Raw genomic sequence first — 27,313 nt, forward strand, 5'->3', positions numbered from 1 at the left:
GCTTGTTCCTCAACTGACTCTTACTGACCTGTCCTCAGCTTCACTGTCACTTCTCCCATGTGGCCAGGCCTTCAGTACTACATCATAGAACTCAACGTGCTTTTAGTAATTATGTATTGGCTTTCTGTTTTCCTGAGAACTGTGTCTCTGGTACCCAGCAGAGCCATAGCACAGGACTGAGTGATGAGTGGAATAGGAAGGAGGCAAAGGGCTTTTGGGAAAGAGAACGTGGGGTTTAAGGTGGCCTGGTATACCCAGATACACCCAGATGTATAGGTCCTATTCTCCATTCCAGGAATCAGATCTGAGGTCTACGAATGATCTTCAAAAGGCCCTGGCCCTGTTTGAGTGGGAAGGCCCTGTTCTCTTTATAATGACACATTCTCATGACCATCTCTGGAGGTGGGCTGTGGAAACTTTTAATAAGCACCACGTGACTGTTACATTTGCTGACTCATGTCATATGCCAGCCTTGTGGACTCTGACATGGCCAGCCCCAGTCCACCTCCTATACTCTTACCTTCTGGGGAAGCAGACCAGTCCCTCACAGATACAATCAAGATTCCTGAGTTTTGAGAGGAGTACATGCGGGGTGGGGTACAAAGGGGAACAGACAGTTCTGCCTTGGTCACCTCAGAGGGGATTCCAAACCTGAGGCGGGGAGGCCTTGTAGCCAGAGGGAGGTGGGCCTGTGTAGGAGTTATGATGGAGAACTAGAACAGGTGGAGAGGGCTTCATTTCAATAACCTAAGGGTAGACAGAAAGGGAAGGTAGCAGCAGATTCTTGCTTATGGCTGGAGGAAAAGTTCCCCGAGAATTGGTTCAGACACCGAAGGGCCTTGAGTCACCAATTTGAGCAGGAATGCCAGGACCCTGGCACCACTGGCCCTGTCTGGACTGGGCGGACACTGCAAACATGTATCTGGATAACTGTCTGCTGAAGCAGAAACCACATCCACGTCCTGAAGAGTCAGTCCCTTACACTGTGATAGGAAGTGGTCCCAGGTATGTGTGGGAAGATTATGAACAGCAGGGCCAACACATGGAGAGGTTGGACCTGAGCCACACCTAAGCAGCAGCAGCTGGCCTCCAAGATAGGCCCCTACTGAGCCTAACCATGCAATTGCAACAGCCAAGTGCCACGCAGGGCATAGTCAGAGGGCGAGTGTACACTCTTCGTACTCGGAGGGAAAAGAACTTGTCACGTTACATGAGTTTCCAACTGTGTAAAACAGGCTTGGGTGGGCTTAACACTTGCAGAAGCCACAGGCTCAATGAGTGGGAGCCCACAGTGTTCCTTTTGTATGAAGGTCACTTCACACCCAGCAAACATTCAGAAAGGAGAGGCCCACTACTGGGGTTAGGCAGTCAGTCCTTCACGTGTCTTCCTCTTTTTGGAATAAGGACTTGCTCTTCTACCAGGGTCTTAGGAAGGCCCTATTGCATGTCCTGGCAAAGGGAGAAACACTGGCCCATGCTTCCTACATAGGGAAGAATGGATTCCACACTCTGCAGACGAAGGATAGAATGTTCAGGCTTGGCTAGGACAAGGGCTAACGAGTGGAGGCTTAACCTCCTGGCCCTATAATGAAGTTAGTAGGGAAGAGTTCCCCAGTGACACTGACAAGACAAGCACACGGTTCTGCTGACACCCAACACTTTATTGTGAAGAATGGTAGTGTGGGAGAGGGAAGCTGGGATGGACAGGACCAGCGCCCATCTCGGGGATTTCCCTGGACATCAGGCGTTCCTCCGCGCAGGTTTAGAGGAAACACCGTCATGGATGAAATCCCCAGAGGGCAGCACTGTGACCGCCAAACAGCAGGGCCAGGAGAGGCCCCCCACTACGCACAGCTGGGCGCCTGGGACAGCAGAGCTTCGATGTCAGGCTCGATGTCGATGGTGGGAAAGCGGCGGCTGTACCTGCGCACAGGCACGCCGTCCGGGCCCACCAGGAACTTCTCGAAGTTCCAGGAAACGTCGTTGCGGCATACCGGGGACCAGGTGATGAACTTGGGGTCGGTCATGAGCGCAGTGGCGTCGTCACTGGGCGCGGGCAGAGTCTCCCGCAAGAAAGCGAAAAGAGGGTGCGCCTGAGCGCCATTCACCTCGCACTTCTCGAAGAGCGTGAAGTTGGGCTCGAACCCGCCGCCAGGTCGGACGTATTTGAGGGAATTCAGGATTTCTTCGTTCTTGGCGTTCTCCTGCGGGAGGGAAGAGCAGTTGGGACCCGGGGCCGCGAGGAGGGAAACCTTCTGACCGCAAACATGGAGTGTTTGCATGAATCATCAGGCTCTTTGCCCTTCTTGCACAATTCCGGGTCGGACCTGAATCCCAGCCGGGCCTAGCGCCGGAGGGACGCGGGCGGGCGGGCGGGCGGCCGCCCCTTGGCAATCCTAACCCCAGCCGCACGCCCAACCCACTCTGTCCCGCCCCGCGTACCTGATGCCCGAACTGGTTACACGGGAACCCGAGCACGACCAGGCCCCGGGGCCCGAGGCGCCGCTGCAGCTCGTTCATCTGGGTGTAGTCCCGGACCGTTGTGCCTCAGAGCGACGCCACATTCTCAATGAGCAGCACCTTGCCCCGCAGGGAGCCCAGGTTCACAGGGTCCCCGCCCGCCAGCGGGCGCGCGGAGAAGTCATACACGGAGCGCGGGGCCGCAGCCGCTCGCGCAGCCGCCACCAGCTGAGCGGCGCACATGGCCGACGTTTCGGAGGGGGTAGCGCTGGGGACTAGACAAAAAGGGTCCCGAGCTGCACCTCCTTTTAATAGGCGGGCGATGGGGTCATGTGGTGAAAGCACTTTTCCGGCTGCTCCTCCCCCTCGGCCCCGCCTCATCCGGCCTCCGCCCTCCCCCGGCGGGTGACCAGCGAGGAGAGGCGGGAGGGTGCGGCCTGGCCGGAAGCGGACACCGCCCAGACCGGAGGAACCGCTGGTGCATCTGGTCCTGACAGGCGGCACAGCGCTGCCACGGCTGCAGCCGGGCGCCCGTTACCCCGCTGGGCGCGGGGGCCAAGGTCTCAAAGGTTTTTCAGTTATGGGTTGGAGCCAGGCCGAGACAGCAGCGGGCGCTGCTCCTGGCCAGAGCACTCCCAGCCTATGCCATGCTACTGTTCTTGCAGTGTGTGCCCTATTGTCGCCAGGTGCAGAGCGAGTTGTGACTTGCGATGATAGTGCGGTTGGCAGCAGCTGCCATAGCAAGTTCTGCGATGAGGCTCCGTGGGTTAAGTTGGAGGAGAGTGGGCAATGCTAGGAGCAGCCAGGGCTCAGGCTCCAAAAGCCAGCTTCTACTCATTTCCCCACTGTGGGGCTGCCTGGAGCATGTTCACGTCCAGGCCTCTGGTCACCCTCCTACTTTTACACCCCCACTGTGGCACTGCCCCAGCCTCCTGGAGTGGAGCCCAAGGACATGCCGGGCCCAGTGGACCCTGCCGATGTCAGGCTGCCCTCCATACCTAGTAAACTTCATCTGGAGCTCAGTCCTGGAAGTAAGACACAAACTGGACAGGGAGTCAGAGAAAAAACATCACACTCCTTATTAGTGCAGAATGACTGCTGGGACTGCCCCTTATGACTCCTCGGGCTGCATTTCCCACCCCATCCCACTCTGAACTTGAATGTGACAAAGATAATTGTTTCCATGTTCTTAGGAGGAGCTAGGTTAGTGCCAGATTGGGGAATGGAGTGGTGGTGGTGGTCAAGATGGTAATTTGCACTCTGAAGGAATCTTCCAGAGCAAGCTAGACTGAATCCATCCTCCCTCTCCCAGCCCAGGAGAGAGAAACACAAACACGAGGATACAGGAAGTTTAGAAAACTGCCTTTATTCTATTAGTAGTTGGAAAAATTAACTGGTACAGAAAAAAAGTTTAGTCAGCTGGACAGAAGAGAGAAACCGAGCGTCACCCATGAGAACTGGTGGTTCCTCTGGGAGGGAACCTGGATACAGTGAGGAGAAAGCACTGTGAACTAGAGGCTGACCTTGCAGTCCAGGAGACAGATTGTGCCACCTTTGGAAGAGTCTGAGTGCCTCTGGCATGAAACCAAATTCCTATTTACTTAGCCCAGCTCTGGGGAGGGGTACTGGGATATGTGGGGACGAAAACAGGATATGGCCATCTTTTATCAGAGAAACTGACAAAACGGGAATTTTAAAAATGAATTTTTCATCTGATTTTATTTTCAAATACACTTTCTTTTTTTAAAAAACCAATACACTTTCTGTGGGGATGACAAATATCAGTATTAGGAAATCCAATTATACAAAAAAATACTACATCTAGTCTGGGGTAGATATATTTATTTTTGGTAACATACATTAAGTGGCACTAATTACACAGTAACTATAAGGTAACTAACATGAAACCACAGAACTGTAACTTTGCCACAGCTGCATGGACTTGGGCCTTTTTGGCTCCACATAGTTTGAAAAACCTACATGGCCACTCCAGAGCTATGCTAATGAAATCTGTTAAGGAATAAAAGCTCTGAAGTGGTGACTCACCAGAGAATTTTGCAGCTGACAGATAGGCAAAACTTGTTAGTTATGAAGCAGTTACAGCCTAATTCACAAAAGTTACCGTTTCTCTTTCTAGAAAGAAGCAAGAAGTTAAGAAATTCCTTGAATTAGTGCCTGGTGTGTCAGGTGGAGTGCAGAGGAGGGCTGTTAGAGCAGTGTCAGAAGGACCCCAGTGGATCAGGTGGGTTGGACATCATTAATAATCATGGTTGGCTTCTAAATACTGGTAGCAAGATGACTTCTGATTTGTAATCTTAGGTAAATTATAGATAAATGAAAAAGGCCAGTAATCATACACTAAGATTAATAAACAGCACTTCAAAATTAACCGCATGAGGGCTGTGCTTGCAGCAGGGTTTCACAAGACAAGGCACCCGGATTTTTTCTTCCCACGTCTGGCTTGCAGAGCAGCTCTCGTGGCCATTTCAAAAACCTCCCTCACTCCATCTTTGGTTTTTGCTGAACACTCCATATACCCAAAAGCACCAATCCTGTTCGCCATATCTCTGCCTTCTTCCGGTTTTACCGGCTCCTAGCAAGCAAAGAAAAAAGAGCATTCAGGTAAGTGTTATATACATACAGTGGATAAGTGTCGAGTATTCAAATTCAGCTAAAAGACTTCTTTTAAAAGCTACCAACCCCCCAAGTTTGAGTTGTTTATGAAAACTCATGGTCAGTGACCCCTACCCCAATATATCCCTATTAGCTCTTCTCGGGGAAATAGAAAGAAAGGAGAGGCTAGAGAAGTCCTGGAGGGTTAAAGAGGGAGTGAAGGGCAAGCTGTCAATCCAGGGTAAGCCCTTGGTCTTCCTGTAGTTAGCTTCGCAGAGCAATGAATGCCCATGGAAGGAAATAAATCCTGAGCCTGACATTCAGACAAAACACTTCTGTGGGAGAACCTGGGCTGAAGACCCCAAGGCACTCCTCCTGAAATAGGGAAGCCCTGCCACTGGGCACCTGGCTTCTCAGAAGCCAAGATACCACCTCCAGGATCACTTTTATAAAGGTATCAGGGATCTCTGTACTGGACTGCCTGCCCTCAGAATCTTCCAGTCCTTCAGTTGCCACCAATTTATTTTTGGCCTCACAGATATATCAAGGGAATAATTAGAGAGGGAAATCAAGAGCCTGATAAAGTTCCTGTATCTGGATGGACTGCTGCTGTGATGGTCCTTTCTCAGGCAGGCAATCTTTGGGGGCACAGCACGACTTCACAAGAGAGGTTCCGTCTCTTATGACTAAACCCCAGTAAATGAGGACCACATGAACAGAGAGGCTTCTGGGACTCTCTGAAAACAGCCTGGCCTATGAGGGTTTCTGCTGGACTCCTTGACCCTCTAAGCTCGGGTCCTTCACGTTCAACAATGCTACAGGAAGACAGAACCCTGCCCCAGACCATGCCTGCTTCATCTTGGCTAGCTCCCGCCTTGTGTGCTCATCATTCCGAAGATCCTTCTTGTTCCCAACCAGGATGATGGGCACATTGGGACAGAAATGCTTCACTTCAGGAGTCCATTTTTCTGGGATGTTTTCTGAAAGAAATGAAATGCACATAACTTAGGGATACATACAATTCTATCTTGAAGAATCTCTAAGAGCCCTAATTAAATTGCAAAGAAATTACTTCGGATATAACCCCCTTCCCTTAAGCACAGAATCACTGGCTTTCCTGAGTCCCACCAAGAAGCGCAGCTCCTCTGGAAGTGGAGCCCAGGGAAAGGCTCTGGAGCAGCAAAGGATCGAGAACACAAGGTGGCTCCACAATGGTGCCAACTGCCCATGGAGGGAGGCTTCCTATCTGTCACTGTTGGCAGGTGATTCTGACCACGGCTTACACAAGGGGGTCCCTAGTCTGGGGCTACAGCTGGCCCAGAGCCCACATGTTCTCTCTACACCTTGCTCACAGACCCTCAGCATGAGGGTACCCCCACCCTGTGGGTTAGTGGTATTTCAAATGACTCAAGAGTGGTTTTTGAAAATGAGTGATAACCAGCTGTCGCTTCTTGCCAATACTGTACTAATCTGGTAAAGTTGAATGTACATCATGGTGGATGAGCGGCCTGGGTTCAACCTCCCACATCCACACCATGGGCACATCAATGTCAGGGATAATTTTATAAAATGAGGTAACAGTAATATCTACCTTACATAGGGTTATTCTGAGTCTCAATGCATACAAAATACTTAGTAAGAAAATCACTTAAATGGTACTGTTTGTAGTTTGAGACTATTTTAGAAGTAAACTGTTCACTCTTTGATTTCAAGGCCTTGGTGCCTTGTTTTCCAGAGTGTGAGGTCAGTATTATTCAGTCTTTCTAAAGTAGTAGCTTCTGAAACATGTGGCCAACTAAGCTAGTGGAATAGTCAGGTTCAAGTCTATTTATTAGCTAAGACACTTTAGAAAAGGGCTAAAATAGGGCTTTAAAAACACTACTGGGAAATAGCAAGTCACTAGTCTACATGTAGGGAGGCAGCACACTCAATATGAAGTATTGAGAAAAGGTATGGGCACCCCCCCCCCAAAAAAAAACCCGACTGTCCCAAGTCTTAGTCCAAAAGATGGCTTTGTATTTGTTTATTTGGAACCCACCTACATTACAAAGTGGACGCATGGCAGCCATGGGAGACCTAGGCTGAAAAGGACCCAGGGCCCAGGCTCTACAGACCCAAGGCTCTAGAACTCTGGCCACTGATGATTCCTTCTCTGAAGCTCATGTCTGCTTTTCGGCCACTTGATGCCCAGAAAGGACCTGAAAAACCAGGTGTTGGCCAGGCACACAGGTAGTGACAAACATCAAGCTGCTGGGCTACTTACCTAAACTATCGGGGCTGTCAATGGAGAAACACATCAGTATAACATCGGTGTCCGGGTAAGAGAGGGGCCTCAAGCGATCATAATCTTCCTGCCCAGCGGTGTCCCACAAAGCCAACTCTACCTGTGACAGGAAAAATAAACACAGCAGTGTAAGTTTAATCACATTACGCACTTTCAGAAGTGATCTTTACTACAGTATATTCAAATGGCAGACTGTCCAAAACAGTAAAACACAGGAGTGTTCACTTTTATTAGAATCAAGCTTGACGGTAGAAGGCGTGTTTAAATTGTTTTAGGTTGAAATTTCTCAAAATTACAAATTTTATGAACAGATGCAAGAACACAATAAAGTGCATAATTAAAAATGTCAAGTCAAAAATAACTCTGTAGCTCATAAGTAGTATTGAATTATAAATAATATTCTACATCGGAAAGAAAGTGGATGAACAAGAGGGAAAATAAAACTGTAAATAACATTCCACCAGGTACAGAAGATAGGGAAAAACCAGACTGAGTAATTTTTCCCAGTATGTTTCAGTCAACCATTTCCATACTTTGTCTCACCATTCTTTTCCAATGTGGAAACACAGAGACAAGAATGTATTTGAGTTGGTGGGTGAGAAAAAGACTATGCTAGGTGTTAGGCAAGGTCTGAGCTGACAGGAAAGGACTCTGGCTCTGCGTTTACTGCTGAAAAAATGTTGGACTGGCTGAAAGCATCACATAGGGTAGGATATGCCCCTCATACCTGGAAACTTGTCCACCACTGCAGCCAGAACTGTCACTTCTTTCAGAGTAGATTTTTAATACCCTCTGTTCAGAGGTCCTTCAGGGCCCAAGGAGCTCTCCTTCTAGTGCTTGGAATGTCCTTCTAGCACCTTCACAGCCTTTATTTCAGTTTCTAAATGTCATTATTTCCTTAAAATTGATGGCTAATTATCTCTTCCACCCTCAACTTCTGCCCCAGGATGTGTCACTTCCAACCTCCGAAAGGTCCCTTGCACTTCTCTCACGCTCACACCATCAGCTTGGTGTGGGTCTATGACATATACCCAATCCTCACAACTGGTCTGATCTCAGAATGGTAGAGCTCATTGACTCTCTTCCAAATCCCATTCCCCTGGCCCCTCCACACCTCTTGGGTGTTTAGTCAGACACACCCAACCCTGATTATCTCCTGCTAAATGATTCCAGGGTGTTGGGCCTACCTCATGTCAGAATGGGCCTTTCCATTTTTAGAGGCCTACTTCTGGGACCATGACCTAGAATCTTGGAGGGTTCCCTAGGTTATGTTAGTGCATACTCTTACACAACATTCCCAGATAGTGTCCCCTCCCACTTTGGTGGCTACCGTGTTGCTCTAAGGTAAGCAGCTAGGCTGGGATACCCTCTAGATCAAGCACCTTTCTTTCAGAGTTTCTTCTCCCTATGTAAGGGGGCTTCCCTATCTTGTCATGGTCAAGCATGTTCAAAGTTGGCAGTGCAAGAAAGACACTAATAGACCATTCCTCAAGGTTTTAAGTCAAGGTCCTTCAATTTCTTACGGGTAAGATTCTGATTGTTCTCCCAAGCACAGATGATACTGCAAAGAGGACAGAATAACCATTACTGTCCCCAAAACATACACACATACATACTGTCACAGGTGGGAAAGACATTCCCAACTGATGGTCACAGACACATAGTAACCAACAGCTGCTCTCTCTAGAGGGAATGACAGGATAAAACCAGTAATATGCATCCACTAGGCATTTGAGAAACTAACCTGACCCTGCTTCCCTCAAGCCCGTGGTCTTCCTGTATAGATCTCAGCACATTTCCACCTCATTTGTCACAACTGTGCCATGTGTGTACACAAAACCAGTCTTCCAGGCCCACAGAAACACCTGTATCCAAGCATTCACGCAGAGAACTGGCTGAGTTGAACTGACAACACTCAGCACTGATGGACCACCTGCAGGGTAGGATTCAAGTTCTGTTAGGCTGGAATTTACTGGTTCTCACCTCCCCCACGCATTCATGGCCAGAAAGGTGCCTTGTGGTTCCTAATGGCATTACTGCAACTGGATAAAATGGACTATAAACTGTAAAGGAGGTTTTGAGTACGCTATTGTTCAGCCCAATCTGGAAAGTGCTGTGGTGTTTCCAAACGCATTCAGTTAATTCGAGAACCCTGATGTCACTTGTAAAATGGTTTAAGTCGCATTGAGTTGTCATGTCTCTTTAATCTGCTTTTATTTGATATAATTTCTCAGTATTTCTTTGACTTTCGTAACTTTGATTCTTCTGAAGTTTACATGTCTGCTATTTTGTAGAATGTTGCACAGTATGGGGTTGTTTGGTGTTTCCTCCTGGATAGATTCAACTTAAGAATTTTTGGCAAGGTGACGTAGAATTGCTGCTGTGTCCTCTTCATTCCTCCTATCTCACGGTGCACAACTCCCACGACAGGTGATGTTAACTCTTACCATTTGATTAAGGTACTGTTTGCCCGATATCCCCAAAGAAAGGTGTTTTTCAGTCTTTGTAATTAGCAAGTATCTCGTGTAAATGTCCTGTTCCTCATCAAACTTTCACCAACTAGTTTTTACCACCTCCACCCCCAAAAATGGTTTAAGCCACTTTACAAATGAAAGCAGCTCAAAACTTAGGCGGCTTACGCATGATCACAGAACTATCAGGACAGCCTATAATGAGGAACCCTAGAATTTTGAGCACTGGCCTAATGTGCTTTCCACATTTGGTGTCACAAACTGGGGCAAGGTAACACAAGGATAGAAAGGGATAGCAGGTAAAGCAGGAAAATGAGAAGGGAGAAAGGAGATGGAATTATGAAAGCCAGTATATTAGGTGCGAGCAGCAGGAGACATCACTGGCTGCCCAAGGGGACTGAGTGTGTTGCAGAAGAGCCCCTTCTTCTAGTTCTCTTTTCAGCCGACCCGTTTGCAGTGGGGAATCTCACTCCTCTTCAAAGGCATACAGAGTGCTGGGTAAGACATTATTTTGACAACAAAAGGGAGCAGAAAATTAAAAAAAAAAAAAAAAAAAAAAAAAGGTACTCTTAATTCCAGAAGAGTTTGCCCCAGTCCTGCCGGTGGGTTTTCGGGACAGACATAGGAAAACACTGTCCTCACTGACAGTAAGGGGTAACTGAAGCAACTGTGGCAGCATTGTTTATGTTACAGTCAAAAAATGTTTTAAAAAATTAAATGTGAGATGTTGTCTAAATGTCACACTGCTGGTGGTATTGATCAGTATAACTCTTTGAGAAGCATAATTAATAAGGACCTCGTGACCTAGTAATCTCTTATTTCTATACTTAATGAGGTATGACAGAAAAAAAACATCCATCCATCCAAAGAGGTTCATTTCAAATATAAACCGAAAAAAAGCACACATATTAAGGCTTCCCCACATGAAATACATATGAATGTGGACAAAGTCTAGATGACAGCAGTTAAAAATGAACGAAGTTGGGCTAAGACTGCAGGATGAGAATGGATCTCTTATTCTAACATTTTTGTAACTGTTGTATTACCTACTGAAGGCTGAATTCTCTACAGGCTCTATGAACAGCTTAACATGCAAAACAGCAACTGCTGTTTCAGAAAGTATACTCACCTGCTTTCCATCCACTTCAATATCTGCCACATAGTTCTCAAACACCGTGGGTACATACACCTCTGGGAACTGGTCCTTGCTGAAAACGATGAGCAAGCAAGTCTTGCCACAGGCTCCATCACCGACAATCACCAGTTTCTTCCGGATGGCAGCCATTGCTGAAAACAGGAGACAAAGGTATTGTTAAGAGTGCCATACTAGCTTCAGGCTATGAGTCACACTTTTCTGACCATGGGGCACAGCCTGTATTAGCACACTCAATACAAAATGGTAGTACACCTTTTCCACTTGGCATCAAGAGGTCACACCAAAAACCCATAACCAAAATTATACTTAATGGTAGAAAGACTGAAACCTTTTCCCCAAGATCAGAAACAAGATAAAGAGGTCCATTTTTGTCACTTCTATCCAACATGATACTAGATGCAATCAGGCAACAAAATGGAATAAAAGACACAGATTAGAAAGGAAGAAGCCAAACTAATCTCAATTCACAGATGACAATGTCTTCTTATGTATGGAAAATCATAAGGAATCCACTAAAAAACTATTAGAACTAATAAAAAAATTCAGCACGGTTGCAGACTGTAAGATGAACATACAAAAATCAATTGTAAAAAAAAAATACAAAAATAGAAATAAAAAAAGAATCAATTGTATTTCTATATCCCAGCAATGAAAAAATTCAAAATGAAATTAAAACAATTTCATTTACAACTGCATCAAAAAATAAAACAGCAGTAAATTTAATAAAAGTACAAAACACACCAAAAACAACAAAACACTGTTGAAATAAATTAAACATCTAAATGGAAAAGACATTCATATTTATGAACCAGAAGACAATATTAAATGGCAGTATCTTCCAAATTAATCTACAAATTCAACACAATCCTTATCAAAACCCAGCTGACTTCTTTGCAGATACTGACAAGCTGATCAGAAAATTCAAATTGAAATTCAATGGACCCAGATGGCCAAAATAATTTGAAAAAGAACAAAGTTACAGGATTCATACTTCCTGATTTCGAAACTTACTGCAAAGCTACAGTAACCAAGACAGTGTTGCACTGTCATAAAGATAGTCCTAGATCAATGAAGTAGAAATGAAGAGTCCAGAAATAAGCCCTCACATTTCGGGTTAAGTGATTTTCAACAAAGATGCCAAGACAATGAATCCAATGGAGAAAAAAGTCTTTTCAACAAATGTTGCTGAGATAATCGAATAGGTACATTTGAAAGAATGAAGTTATAACCCTACCTCATATCATATACTAAAATTAACTCAAGGCCCAAAGGTAAGAGCTAGAACCATCAAGTATCTTTAGTTTAAAAAATGTGATAGCTGCAAGAGATTCACTTCAGACTGAAAGACATATGAGGTGTGATCAAACAACAGAGCGAATATTTAAATAAAATTTTAAAAATTACAGTAAAAGACACATTGCCATTAATCCCCCTCAAAATACTCCCCCTTGCTTAGAACACTTATCCCACGGTTCTTGCCGCTTTCTGAAGCAGTTCTGGAAGTCCTCTTTCACCAATATCTTTAATTGCACTGTCGTGGCTGCCTTGATGTCTTGAATCACTATGACTTTGGGGAAGAGCCAGACATCTCATGGTGCCAGATCCGGTGAATAATGTGGATGAGGACACACTGTGATGTTTTCATTTGACAGAAATTGCCATATACCAGAAGCAATATGGCACACGGAGCGTTGTCATGATGGAGGATGGTTTACAGCGCACTTTAAAATACACCTTCTCTCAACCGTAACTCTCACCTGACTGACTGTACCGAACAAGTTGCAACTTGTCACACACTGTTACTAAGGTTCGACATGCCGCTTCCCGTATTAAAGATTCCTGCCTTTTCATTGGATGGCACTCAGCAGCAGCATTCACCATATTTTGTGATCACAATGGAAAGGCTGCGAGTGACACATTGCTCTTGGTACAGCAATTTCTGTCAAATGAAAACATTACGGTGTGTCCTCATCCACCTTATTTATTGGATCTAGCACTGTGCGACTTCTGGCTCTTCCCCAAAGTCAGAACGACCGTGAAAGGTAAACGTTTTGCATCGATTCAGGGCAACGAGGCAGCCACGACAGCGCAACTAAAGACACTCACGAAAGAGGACTTCCAGAACTGCTTCAGAATGTGCCAAGAACCATGGGATAAGTGTGTTCAAAGCAAGGGGGAGTATTTTGAAGGGGATTAATGGCAATGTCTTTTATTGTAGTAACTTTTTAAAAATTTAAATATTCACTGTATTGTTTGATCGCACCTCATACAGAGACTGAAAGTAAAGGAATGGGAAAAGATATTTCATGAAAATGGAAAAGAAAAAAAAAAGCTGGGATAGCAGTACTTATACCAGACAAAATAGACTTCAAAACAAAGGCTATAACAAGGGACAAAGGACCCACTAATCCCACTTCTGGGCATTTATCCGAAGAAACCCAAAACTACTTTAAGGGGATGTGTGCATTGCTCTGTTCATCGCAGCAGTGTTTACCATGACCAAGATGTGGAGGCAGCCTGGGTGGCCATCGATGGATGAAAAGATAAAGAGGAGGTGGTACATATATACAATGGAATAGTGCTTGGCCATGGAAGGGAATGGGGTCTTGCCATCTGCGGCGGCATGGATGGACCTGGAGGATATTGTGCTGAGTGGAGTAGGTCAGAGAAAGATAGGTGCAATATGATTTCACTTATATGTGGAATCTAAAGAACAAAGTGAACACACAAAACAGAAACTCATAGATACACAGAACATTTTGATGGTTGCCAGGTGAGAGGGTTGCTTAGGGGTGGGGGCGGTGAAAAAGGGGAAGGGATTAAGAAGTACAAATTGGCTGTTACAAAGAAGTCACGGACATGTAGGGTGTAGCACAAGAAACTTAATCAATAATATTGTAATTACCATGTATGGTATCAGACGGGTACTAGATTTATCGAGGTGATAAATGGGAGGGGGTTGGGGGCAGGGTGGAAAAGGTGAAGGGATTAAGAAGTACAAATTGATAGTTACAAAATACTCATGGGGACTGCTCCTTAAATTATATAAATGTCTAACCACTATGCTGTATACCTGGAATTAATATAAAGTTCTGAATGTCAACTGTAATTGAAAAATTTTAAAAGGAGGGAAAAGGTGAAGGGGAATAAGAGGTTCAAATTTCCAGATATAAAACAAGTAAGTCATGGGGATGTAATGTACAGCATAGGGAATACAGTCAATCATATTGTGATAGTGTGATAGTCAGATGGTTGTTGGACTATGACGGCAATCACTTCCATAGGTGTACAAATGTTGAATAACTTTGGTGTATACCTGACACTAATATAATATTGTATGTTAGCTATTATTTTTTATTTTTTTAGCTATTATTTTAAAAAAGCTTTTAAAAATGCGATAATATACATAAAATTTACCATTAACAATTTTTAATTGTAGTTTAGCAGCATTACATATATTCATATTGTTGTGCAAACATCACCATCCGTCTCCAGAACTTTTTTCACCTTCCAAAACTGAAACTCTATACTCATTAAACATTAACTCCCCATCCCCCTTTCCCCTCCCTCCTACCCCTGGCAACCACCATTCTACTTTCTGAAGTCTATGAATTTCACTTCTCTATCTACTTTATAAGTGTAATCAGACAGTATTTGTCTTTGTGACTGGCTGATTTCACTCAGCGTAACACTTTCAAGGTTCATCCATTGTTGTAGCATGTGTCAGAATTTCCTTTCTTTTTAAGGCTAAATAACATTCCTGTGTGTGTGCGTGTGTGTATGTGCGTGCGCGCGCGCATACCACATCTTGTTTACCCATTTATCTCCTGGTAAGACATTTGAGTTGCTTGTACCTTTCAGCTATTGTGAATATGTTTTACAATATATTGTGAATAGTGTATTCACAAATATATTTATCACCAGCAAGCAAAGAAAAAATAAATTGGATTCATAAAAAATTTTAGAACTTTTGTGCTTCAAGAGTTATCATCAAGAAAATGAGAAGACAACCCACTGAATAGGAGCAAATGTTTACAAATAACATCTGACAAAGGACTTGTATCTAGAATATATAAATAACTTTTGCAACTCAACAGAAAAAGCAGCTTAGGTGGGGTGGTCCGGTTCAGGGTCTCTCTTAAGGCTACAGTCAAGATGTTGATTTGGATCCAGAAGATATAAAGAACTCAATAATAAAAAGACAAAAAAAATCCAATTTAAAAATGGACAAAGTATCTGAATAGATATGACCCAGCAGTTCTACTCGTAGGTATATATCCAAGAGAAATGCAAACATGTCCACACAAAAACTTGTACACGAATGTTCATAGCAGCATTTGTTATCCATCATAGTCAAAAAGTGGAAACAACTCAAAAGTCCAATAACCGAATGGATAAACAAGATGTGGTATACCCATATAATGGAATAGTATTCGGCAATAAAGGGAAGTAGATACATGCTATAACATGGATGAACCTGGAATGTTATGTTTGTGAGAGAAGCTAATTACAAAGAACCACATACTGTGTGATTTTACTTATGTGAAATGTCCAGAGAAGGCAAATGCAGAGATAGACAGTAGATTAGTAGTTGCCTAGGAAAAGGAGGTGGGAAAAGGAGGAAGAGGGAATAATTTCTAAGGAATTGTGGGGTTTCTTTTTGGGATGAAGTTTTTCTAAAATAACTGTGAGATGATGTGCAACTCTATGAATACACTACACACTACTGAATTGTACACCTTAAATGGGTGAACTATAAAGGATGTGGGTTATATTTCAATAAAACTGTTACCAAGAAACATCCATCAACAAAAACAAAAAAACCAAACCAGACATGCAGACTTCCTCCCTGACTGTTGGTGAAGACTAACAGTCAGTCACCCCAATTACCAACATTCCCTCTTGGAACAGGCACTCCAATTTTCACTTTGTTGCCTAGTTAAAAGACTTTATTTCCCAGTTTCCCTTACAGCTAGGTATGGCCATGTGCAAAGTTCTAGCCTATGAGATGTAATCAGCAGTATCTTTTGGGACTTCTAGGAAGTCTTTCTTAAAGAGAAGTTCCATGCTTGCCCTGACCCCCTTCCTCCTTCCTGCTGCTTAAACCTCGAGCCAGGGCAGCTTTGTAAACAGCCACACTCTGGAATTGGAGGAATCAAAGGCAGACGGAGCCTGGATCCCAGAGGATGTGGGGAGCCAGCATGTTAGCCGCAGACTGTCTATTTCCACACTTCTTTTATGTGAACGAAAACTAAGTAACTGTCTTGTTTAAGGTGGTATTTTTCAGGTCTCTGCTACTACCTAGAGTCAAACTAATCCTCAACAATACACATGCATTGACAAAACCACGTTGTCTAAAGGGAATGTTTCCCAAATTGGAGTGGCTGAGAAAATCTACTGGGATACATGAAGGGAACATCAGAAACTAATCTTTTTCAGTCTAGAAAACATAAGAAATTTAGCTTTAAAATTTAATATAAACTCATAAACAGAAGGTTCCATAATGGGAATGGCTAACAGTGCTGCCATCACTCATTTGCAAGTTCTCAGCAGTGACATATTGCAGTGACTATGTGCCTAAATGCATACACAGACATTATGCTTTAACCAAACCCACAATATGATCTTGTGATTTTTAAAGATTTTTTTTTTTTGCAAAAAAGTAGTGGATTGAGGATAGTACTAATAATGAAAACACAATAAGCATATACATGAGGAGAAATGTGCTCATTGTAATTTTTTTTTTAATTGGGGAATATTGTGGAACAGTGTGTTTTTCCAGGACCCATCAGCTCCATTTCAAGTCGTTTTCAATCTAGTTGTGGAGGGCGCAGCTCACTGGCCCATGTGGGAATCGAACCAGTGACCTTGGTGTTATGAACACTACACTCTAACCACTGAACCAACTAGACACCCTACTCATTATAATTCTTTAAACAACAGGACATGCAATCGAAACAATACCGCATTGAGACCAGTCATTTAAACTAGAGCCCAGCACGTTGGCCAGCCACTCAGTGCCTATATCCCTCCTTCCCTGCATTTTAGCTTTGGATCTCCATGGATATGGGACCTCCTTCGAGGTCCTGCACTTGTGTTTTGTCTTCCAACCAGACTGCAAATCACCTCAGAGCAAAGAACATCCTAAATTTATTTGCAGCCTTATGCAGTTTAGTATTTTCGTGGGCATGCAGTAAGTATTAAGTAAATCCAAAAATAAAACAAAAAAATTTTTTTCAGTATCGGCGGGAGCAGCCAGGCGGTAGGAGTATCCGTTACGGGAGCTGAAGCTGCCGATAAATCCTGATCAAGATGACAACCTCCCTAAAGTATTGAAACTTCGTGGCAGAGCCCACGGGAGAAAAGCCAGTGGGAAGCCTGGCAGGGACTGGTGAAGTCCTGGGCAAGAAGCTGGAGGAAAGGGGCTTTGACAAGGCGTGTGTGGTCCTTGGCCAGTTTCTGGTGCTAAAGAAAGATGAAGACCTTTTCCGGCAATGGCTAAAGGACATGTGTGGCGCCAACGCCAAGCAGTGCCGGGACTGCTTCGGGTGCCTCCGAGAATGGTGCTGCGCCTTCTTGTGAGGCACCCTGGGGAGCCCCCAGTCCCTGGCGCCAGCCTTGAGTCTCCAGAGTTTGCAGGTGAGTGGGGGCTCCTCCCCTGCCCTGTACAAAGGACTGATGTCTGCTCAGCCTCCAATGCCAGCCAGGGTCTTCAGGGAGTTCTCTCCCCTCACCATTTCAACTTTTTCACAAGTTCTTCGTCTTGCATGCATCTCCCTTCTCTTTTCCCTGCCAATTTCATGTTGAAAATTACCAGCTTTTCTGAGTGGATTCCTGGCCCCTTCCCTCACCCCCACCCTCCTCTCCGGTCTGTTTTATGCCATTTGGCTTCTCTTTTGGCAGAATAGTCATTGTCCTTAAAAAGGTTATTTAAATCAATAAAGCTAGTGGCCTCAAAAAAAGATTTTTTTTCAATGAGAAAGGAGATAGATTACCTCATTTCCAGTCTCCCAGGAAATAATCCAGAGCACAGACATGAATGAATTTACCTCATAAAAAGTCCTTCCTCTACGTTGTCTGCCTGCTGACATCTTGATAGGATTCCTAAGCAATGTCCTGTTTTCCTCATGCTCTCAAATTCCTGTCAAGATTTTTATACTTTATACATCTCCTCAGGCCTAACTTGTATCTGTCTGTGCCCCAAGTCAAACACCCTTACAGGATACAAACAAAGGAATTCATCAGGAATCCCCTGGTTCAAGAAAAGGCTCCATCTCTGAATAGCATCCTTCCTAGAAGGCACTCAATTCTCCAGAAATAATTTCTCTCAATTGAATGTGCTTAAAGACACACAAAATGAAAACGAGAAACCAAAAAGGCTCTAGAAAATTTTCCTTGGGGGAACTTTGGCCCAGGAAATGTGTAAAACTATTCAGCCTCTACTGATGACAAAAACAGAAATTACAATTATGGGACCAAATAAAAATGAAAGCCTACAATTTACAAGGTGATTTCAGGGATGCTGCATGGCAGTCTGGTAATACAACTAGAGATGCTAAGACATGAAAAGTACAAGCATTGGAATATGAAACTTGCTGTTATTTCCTGAAATGACCCAGGAATGTTTTTGGCTCTAGCATCTTTCCTTTCCACTTTACTATAATCCAGTATCTTTTCAAATTACATGGCTTGTCATCTTGAAAAAGGAAATCACGCTGGGCTCTCTCTGCAGTCTCTCGGCCAGATGTGTCATGAAAATTGAGCCTAGAAAAAAGGCTCAATTCAGTCTCAGAAATAGCTCTTAAGAGCTTTGAATAGAAGTTGATTTTTCCAGTAATAGTCAATTAAAAAATATGTTTAAGTCACCTGTAATAGTATACAAATGACTAACTGTTTCTTTTAAAAATTATTATTCTCCTAAATTCAAAATCTTTAGTGTAAGTTACTGTGCTATCCTCACTCAAGTCAAAAGGAGCTCTCTCACGGTGCTGAAAGGGCACAGAAAATACCTACTCCAACTTATGTTCTTTGCCATTATTAGACCAGTCTTTCCCCAAATCTCAAAAAACAATGTGTTCACAACAAAAAGACAAACAATTCAATTAAAAAATGGGCAGAGGACATGAAAAGACACTTCTCCCAACAAGACATACAAACAGCCAACAGATACATTAAAAAATGTTGAACTTCACTAGCTGTCAGGGAAATGCAAATCAAAGCCACAATGAAACACCACCTCACACCTGTTAGAATGGCTACCATCAACAAGATAAGTAATAACAAGTGTTGGAGAGGCTGTGGAGAAAAAGGAACCCTCATACACTGTTGGTGAGAATATAAATTGGCACAGTTGCTATGGAAAACAGAATAGAGGTTCCTCAAAAAATTAACAGAACTGCCATATGACCCAGCAATCCCTCTCCTAAGTTATCTACCCCCAAAATCTGAAAACACTTATTTGTAAAGATATATGGACTCCGATGTTCATTGCAGCATTATTTATGGTGGCCAAGACATGGAAACAACCAAAGTGTCCTTAAACAGATGACTGGATAAAGATGTGGTATGTATATATACACAATGGAATACTATTCTGCCATAAGTTGAAACACTGCCATTTGCGACAACATGTATGGATTTTGAAATTATTATGCTAAGTGAAATATGTCAGACAGAAAATGTCAAGAACCATAAGAGTTCACTCATATGTGCGATATAAAACTGAAGACAACAAGGGAACAAGACAAAAGAAAAAAAACCTCAGACACAAACTGTGTAGTGGCTACCAGAGAGTAAGTGGGGAGAGGATGGTAGAAGAGGGTAAAGGGGGTCAAATATTCGGTGATAGGAGGAGGTCTGCCTCTGGGTGATGAACACATAATGCAATATATAGATGATGTATTATAGGATTGTACACTTGAAACCTATGTAGTTTTGTTGACCTTTGTCACCCCAATAAATGTTAATAAAAAAATAAAACAAAACAAACGGAAAACCCCACAATGTGTTCCTTCTGGCTATGGAACAAACTTTAGCAAACTACATTAAGCAATGATTGTTAATAAAGAAAACAAAGAAAACCAATCTTGCACTGTATTTCCCACCCATATGCAAACAGAAAGGGTGCCCATGAAAAGCAATTGAGGGGAGCCATGCAGTGTCCCGCAAAATCCCACACTTAGCAGACACAAAAGCAGCCAGCTCACTCTCAGGATCCCACACCCTAGCCCTCTAGTGCAGCACTCCTCCCGAGGGTTTGGGGATCTCAACAAGCATCTCTTCCGGGGCCTGACATCACAGAAGGCACTCCGGAAACAGCAGTTTCTACTAGAGGGTCTTCTGCTCCTGCCGCGGCCTATAACCTTTTAGTTCACACAGTATTTATTACCTTGCCACCTGCGGTATCCCACACCCCCTGCCTCTCTCCCTCTCTGCTGGCTTCTTTCTTTCAATCTACAATGAAGTGCAGGGTGCTCCTATTTTAAAACAATGAATCTTCCCACATCCATGCTTTCCTCTAGTTACCTTCCTCTCTCTGGCCTGTTTCAAAGAAAAGGTACATATTTCTGCTGCTTCACGCCCACTCAATTGCTTAAATTCTTCCAACCTGCCTTCTGCCCAAACTCTTACTGAAACATTCTCTGAAGTCACCAATGAGACTACTTTCACAAAACCTAGTCTTCATTCTCCTTGATATTTTGTGTTGCAATTTACCTCCCTATCCTTGGACCTCCCTGCCACATGCTGATCCCTAAGTCTTCTGTCTCCTCAGCTCCAGCCTCCACACCTCATCATTCCTTCCCTCAGTTTTTTACCTGCTCGTTCTCCTAATATTCTACCTCTCTCTGAGGATTCCAATTCTTCAAATACAAATCTCTATCTCTGTTCAAGTCTGTTCTCCAACCCCTGACACACCTGCACCTCCAACTCAACGTCTCCAAGCCATCATCCCAACTTGCCAAATCTTCTCTTCCTAGTTCCCCAATGTTGGTGGGGAAAACATAATTACACTCCTAACATATTCAGCTCAGTGTAGAAACCCCGAGGTGAACCGATTTGATTCTTACTTCCCTTGTCCTTCAGAGCATGACTACTGTCAAGTTCTGGGGAATTCTACCCCTTCATGGGTCTCACTTCTACCACAACCCCCTTTCCATTCCCACAGTCATCATCATTCCAGCTGAAGTCCTCAGCACTGCCTTCCTGGAAAAAAAGCAAAAAAGCAACTGGTCTCCTTACTTCCCTTCTAGCCTGCCCGCGCCAGCCAAATTCTCCATTCCTATGCCCGGGTTTCAGTCCATCGTGCCTTTGCTCAAGGGAGTTCAGCAGGTTCTCAATGCCAAAATCAGCTCAAGACACCTCAGCCTTACCTGTAGGGTCCTCTAAAACTCTAACAGCAACCTATTTTCTCCTCCCACCTTCTCGCCATTCCTTATCACACACCTGGTTTCATTACTGTCCTTTTTAAAACTCTTCCACCTCAGCTCAAAGCAATGCAGTCTTTTAAAATTTCTTCCAGTTCCCCAGAAAATAACACTACACTTGTACACCTCAAGTGTTATTAGGTTGGTGCAAAAGTGTGCTTTAAAAGGTTAAAAACTGCAAAGATTGCTATTACTTTTGCACCAACCCAATACCTTCCATTCCAAAGCCTATTTCTGGCCCTACACCTTTCACATCCAAAAATCAGGTGCTGCCTCCAAGTGGGGTTTGGACCTCTCTTGGGCCTTATACACTTCAGTTCAACCACTTTTACCAGGCATCTTACTGTATGTGAGAGAGAGAGCAGTCGTACAGCGGGTGCCAAAAAAATGTATACACGGGGCCGGCCCGGTGGCTCAGGTGGTTACATGCTCCTAACTCCGAAGGCTGCTGGTTCGATTCCCACATGGGCCAGTGGGCTCTCAACCACAAGGTTGCCAGCTCAACCCCTTCAAGGGATGGTGGGCAGCTCCCCCTGCAACTAAGATTGAACACCGCACCTTGAGCTGAGCTGCCGCTGAGCTCCCGGATGGCTCAGTTGGTTGGAGTGCGTCCTCTCAACCACAAGGTTGCTGAGTTTGATTCCCGCAAGGGATGGTGGGCTGCACCCCCTGCAACTAGAAACGGCAACTGGACCTGGAGCTGAGCTGCGCCCTCCACAACTAAGACTGAGAGGACAACAACTTGAAACTGAACGCACCCTCCACAATTAAGATTGAAAGGACAACAACTTGACTTGGAAAAAAGTCCTGGAAGTACACACTGTTCCCCAATAAAGTCCTGTTCCCCTTTCCCAATTAAAATAAAACCTGTATACACATTTTGAGAAAGGAAAAAAACTATTAAAATTACGCTGATGGTAACCACTTTGAGCACCTATTGTAATTGCAGAAGTCAAACGTGACTTGTATTCATCTTTTGTGGTCGGTATATATTATTACAATTTTAATAGTTTTTTCCTTAAAATGTGTATATATTTTTTGGGCACCCTTTGTACATACAGTATACACCGGGGGTGCCAAAGAAACGTACCCATTTTAAGAGATGTTATCTATGCATGACTTTTCAAAGTTGAATTGAATCACGGTAGCAATGTGTAGTACTCGTTATGACGTTCGCTCAAAAGATGACATTAGTCAAATGAATGCTAGTATCATTCGTTGTATTACAATTTTAGCACAGTTTTTCTTTTCTTAAAATGTGCATACATTTTTTTGGCACTCTGTGTGCTTGACTCACCCATTCCTGGAGTATAAGTTCCTTCAGGACACTGACTACTTCTGGCTTAGCCTATACCACAAGGAGCTGTATTCCAGCTGCAGTGATGTGGCAAAGACATGCTGAATAGTTCCTGAAAATAGTTCCATAGTTCCTGAATCCCGAGATACAAACTGTTTTCTGTTCTCCACAATGAATCGTCTCCACAAAGTAACGGCCAATGCCACCAACTACCTGGGTTCAAGGAGCCGATTTTCCCAATTTCCCAACCAACTTTTCTCGGGATTTCGGAACGGGAAAGTGAAAAAAATTCCTGAGATTGGGCAGGAATTCCCGCCTGGAAACCCTAGAGAGAGGAATAAAAAAGCCCAAAGGAGGGGCATGTTTCCCAAAAATACCGACAAAAAAGTCTGATTCCTTGGACCTCTCTGATTAAGCTTTTCTTGAAACAATGACTTTTTTTTTTTCCCCAAAAGAGGACTCAGCAGATAGGAAACCTGCACACACAAAAAAAGTAAAAAGAAAAGAATCAGAAAACTGAAATTCCAATCAAACTACCACAGGCCAAGCACCAAAATAATGAAAGACTTCAGAAATACTATTTGGACCTGGATACTCAGTAGAGAATTTCAATGAAATTCCTTTGAAAAACAGACTACCAAAACATGTCAGCCTGAAGCTCCTTTAGCCTGTCTTGCTAGGGATGTTTTTGGAGTTTCAACATTCCAGCTTCCCCCCGCTTTAGATCTGATATGCCATATATATAATGTTTGCTACCTGCCTTTTAAAAGCCTCGAATTTTAAGTCCATACACACTTCCTACCATCACTGTATTGCAGCTGGATCCCTCAGAGCTAAAAAAAGACCGTAAAATGCTGCCAGAAAGGCAGGTAGCACCACAGTAAAGATGCGTGCTCTTAGTGGCTACTGTTCATACGGGGACAGTGGACCAAGTATATCGGGTCCAGCCCTGCCCTTTGATTTACAAGGTCAGGAACATTCCCTGGAAGGGAACACGTGTGGTGTCACCGGTTGCACAGCCTCTCAAAATCAACCACAACAATGAGAACTGAAGGTGTCCAGACTTGGATGTGGGGCCTGCCTGGCCTCTGGTGTCTTGCCTTGATGACAGTTAGTTACTACTCTACAGGCAACATGAAAGTCTTTCCAGTTTACTTGCACTCACAAAGTCACTGATGACCACAAAACAAAGTCAGTACACCCTCTGCGTCCAGAATGCTTTATGCTACCGCAGTAGGGTGCACTCAACAATGCCACATGGGAGGCTCTCTGTGGACAGGAGTCAATGATCTGGTGTTTAAAGCATAAAACAATGAAAAACTGTTAATTGTTACTTAAGAGTTTCTATTAAAAAGCAGGAACCTTTGTTTTATTTGTCCCAAGATTGGCTCTTAATTGGAACTCAGGAGGACAGGACAGGCCCTGCTACTGAGAAGCACAGCTGGGAAAAAATGGCAAGAGGTCAGTCACCCTTCTGGAAACCACCACCTTCCCCCTACAAGAGGAAATAGGGCTGTCTGGACATAAACATCCTCCCCTGAACAGCAGCAAGAACAGAGGGTAAGAATGTCTTTTGTGGTGTGCAAACGCTGGTTGCCATGGTCATCATACTCAAAGCAATGCCTTTTCAGGGCAACTTCCTCTGCTGGCAATGATGATGAAGCACTTTCCGAAGCACATACCTCACTGGCTCCATCACAGCCCGGGTTTTTGGAGGAAACCATAGCAACCACAAGATACACTTCTCTGCCACATCTGATAGATGTCTATCGCTAATGACAGGGGACTCTCGACTCCATTTCTGCCTTACCCTACTGATATACAACTTCTTCAGAAAAACACCCTATGTGCTAATCATTCTTCTGGTCTTTTCTTTAATAATGACACAAATAGTGTCAGAAATTTCAAAATCTACTGTACTACAACAGATCCTAAGAAACTGTGTGGATCTTCAAAATCCACTGTGACACCTTACGCTGGTTTATCACGATGCGCTTCCTATATATTTGATAGGAACCGATTTGATCCTAAACTTCCAGAGGCAGGTATAATTCTGACTCATCCCCATTTTACCAATGGGGAAAGACGCTTAGAGTTACTAGATTTTACTGAGCGTAAGTCCAGTATGTTATTAAAATACATTAATTTTCAAGCTGAAAAACTCTTCTGGAATAAGAAGAGTTCCCATCTGTTTTCAGAGAGGTTACCGAAACGTTACTTGGACAATTTGGGATAGACAACAAAGGATTTACTCATTGCCAAAGAGCCTACAGATCAGTCACACTCAAACTCTATTAGTCTAAATTTCTGCCAGTAAACAGAAACTAGGCAGAGTCTACTCAGCAAACATGTCACAGAAACTCAGTGCCCACTAACACCCATGTGGGACATCTAACTGGTCACATGGGGTGGGAGCTCAACATGTAAAATGAAAGACTTTTATTCTATTAAAGTGTGTACATACCGTGTTTCCCCCAAAATAAGACCAGGTCTTATATTAATTTTTTGCTCCAAAAGATGCATTAGGGCTTATGTTCAGGTGATGTCATTCTGAAAAATCATGCTAGGCTTATTTTCCGGTTAGGTCTTATTTTTTGGGAAACATGACAGATACACAAAAAAGTCTTTCTTAAAAATAGCTTTATTTGGGGCCGGCCCAGTGGCTCAGGCGGTTAGAGCCACCCGCCTGGCCCAAAGGAGTACATCTTAAATGTTCTCACCACAAAAAAAAGAAATGGAATGTGGTGTGACGCAGGTGTAAGCTAATGCTACAATGGTAATCATGTGCAATACATTAAGTGCATCAAATGAACACTTTGTACACAAACTTACACATTATATGTCAATTATGTCCCAATAAAAATGGAGGAAAGCATACAATTCAATAGTTTTGGGCATATTACATTACTAATTTTTAGAAGCTGTAATAATATATAACAAAATTTGCCATTTTAACCATTTTTTAGTGTACAATTGTGATATGATTTACAATAAGATATACATATTTGGTCTTAGTCCCTGTTCCACATACACAACAGTGGGAGAATTTTTTGTTACAATATTTGGTCTTTTGTCCTCAAATAGCTCGTTCCTGAAAACAGCTCCAGGGTGATCAAGGTGAAAGGAGTGTCTTGTTATTCATATCAGGCTCTTTTCAACCACACCTGAATTTATGTCAACGAGGCGATGTTTGAGAAAATCCCTAGGGATGAGGGCTGGTTGCCAGGGGAGCCAACCTTGTGAAAGGATAGAACTTTCAGCAACCCTTCCTAGGGTAGGGAAGGGGGCTAGCCGTTGAGTTAATCACCAATGGCTAATGACTTAATCAATCATGCCTATGTAACGAAGCCTCCAAAAATCCCGTAACGGTGGGGTTCAGAGAGCTTCCAGGTTGGTGGACATGTGAAGGTGCTTAGAGTGGCACACAGGAGAGGGCATGGAAACTGTGCCCCTTCCCACATATATTGCCCTATACACCTGGCTGTTCCTGAGTTATATCCTCTCTAATAAACTGGTAATCTAGTAAGTAAAATATTTTCCTGAGTTCTGTGAGCAGCTCTAGCAACTTAACTGAACTCCAGAAGGGGGCAGTGAACCTGGGGTTTATATCCAGTCTGTCAGAAGCACAAGTAACAACGTGGACTTGCTATTGGCATCTGAAGTGGGTGACTGTGGGGCAATCTTGTGGGACTGAGTGTTTAACCTGTGGGATCTGATGCTTACTCCAGGTGGACAAGTGTTAGAACTAACTGTAGGACATCAGCTATTGTTACAGAATTGCTTGGTGTGGGAAACTCCACCCACCCACCCCCCAGTTGGTGACCAGAAGTGTCAGAAGTGAAATAATGTTGTAGTAGAGTATTGAGAATAAAGGAGAACAGGATGAGTTTTTCCTTTTATAACAATTTAGTGGCATTAATTATATTCACAATGTTGGGCAATCAGCACCACTATTTATTTTCAAAGCCTTTTCATCACCCCAAGGAGAAATTGTAACCATTAAGCAATAACTCCTCGTTCTCCTCTCCCCTGAGCCTCTGGTAACCTCTGTTCTACTTTCTGTGTACGAATTTGCCTACTCTAGATACATCATATGAATGGAATCACACAATATTTGTCATTTTGTGTCAGCGTAATCTTTAAGGTTACTTTTAAGGTTCATCTACCTTGTAGCATATATCAAATTACATTCATTTTTATGGCCAAATAATATTCCATTGTGTGGATATACTATATTTTGTCCATTTATCTGCGGATGGACACTTGGGGTTACTTCTTTTAGCTATTGTAATAACACTGTAATGAACGCCAGAATACAAGTATCTGTTCAAGTTTCTGCCTTCCATTCCTTTGTTTGTACAGAGGAACCTCATTTTAGTGCACTTTGCATATACTGTGGTTTTCATAAATTGAAGGTAAGAACCCTTACCAGCAAAAAGATTACAGCTCACTGAAGGCTTAGATGATGGCTAGCGTTTGTAGCAATAAAGTATTTTTTAAAAAAAATTTACTGAGGAATATTGGGGAACAGTGTGGTTCCTCAGGGCCTGCAATAAAGTATTTTTTTAAAAGAATTTACTGAGGAATATTGGGGAACAGTGTGGTTCC

At 43.5% G+C, this 27,313-nt stretch overlaps 2 protein-coding genes and 1 pseudogene across 4 annotated transcripts in view; 1 reads left to right on the top strand and 2 right to left on the bottom strand.

Moving 5' to 3' along the window:
• Positions 1–1,644: 1,644 nt before the first annotated feature.
• Positions 1,645–2,946, bottom strand: GPX1 (glutathione peroxidase 1). Its single transcript, XM_081072561.1, has 2 exons — positions 2,443–2,946; positions 1,645–2,204 (listed from the first exon to the last, which is right to left on the bottom strand). Exons 1-2 carry the CDS (start codon positions 2,839–2,841, stop codon positions 1,845–1,847), a joined length of 759 nt encoding a protein of 252 aa, XP_080928687.1. The 5' UTR covers positions 2,842–2,946; the 3' UTR covers positions 1,645–1,844.
• Positions 2,947–3,801: 855 nt separating this feature from the next.
• The window catches only part of RHOA (ras homolog family member A), a 50,636-nt gene continuing 27,124 nt past the window's right edge, over positions 3,802–27,313 (bottom strand). For both annotated transcript variants that reach the window (XM_081072569.1, XM_081072570.1), the window contains 4 exons: positions 10,958–11,115; positions 7,337–7,457; positions 5,923–6,053; positions 3,802–5,053 (listed from right to left, as the gene is read on the bottom strand). In XM_081072569.1, the coding sequence (XP_080928695.1) occupies positions 4,880–5,053; positions 5,923–6,053; positions 7,337–7,457; positions 10,958–11,113 (582 nt within the window). In that variant the 5' untranslated portion in view covers positions 11,114–11,115 and the 3' untranslated portion in view covers positions 3,802–4,879. The remainder of the gene's footprint in view (positions 5,054–5,922; positions 6,054–7,336; positions 7,458–10,957; positions 11,116–27,313) is intronic.
• LOC308507491 (barrier-to-autointegration factor-like) lies at positions 17,297–17,566 on the top strand (annotated as a pseudogene). The gene has a single exon. The product of its transcript is annotated as a barrier-to-autointegration factor-like (transcript).

The sequence above is a fragment of the Rhinolophus hipposideros genome (genome assembly GCF_964194185.1).
Source record: "Rhinolophus hipposideros genome assembly, chromosome: 14".
In the NCBI taxonomy this organism is placed as follows: domain Eukaryota; kingdom Metazoa; phylum Chordata; class Mammalia; order Chiroptera; family Rhinolophidae; genus Rhinolophus; species Rhinolophus hipposideros.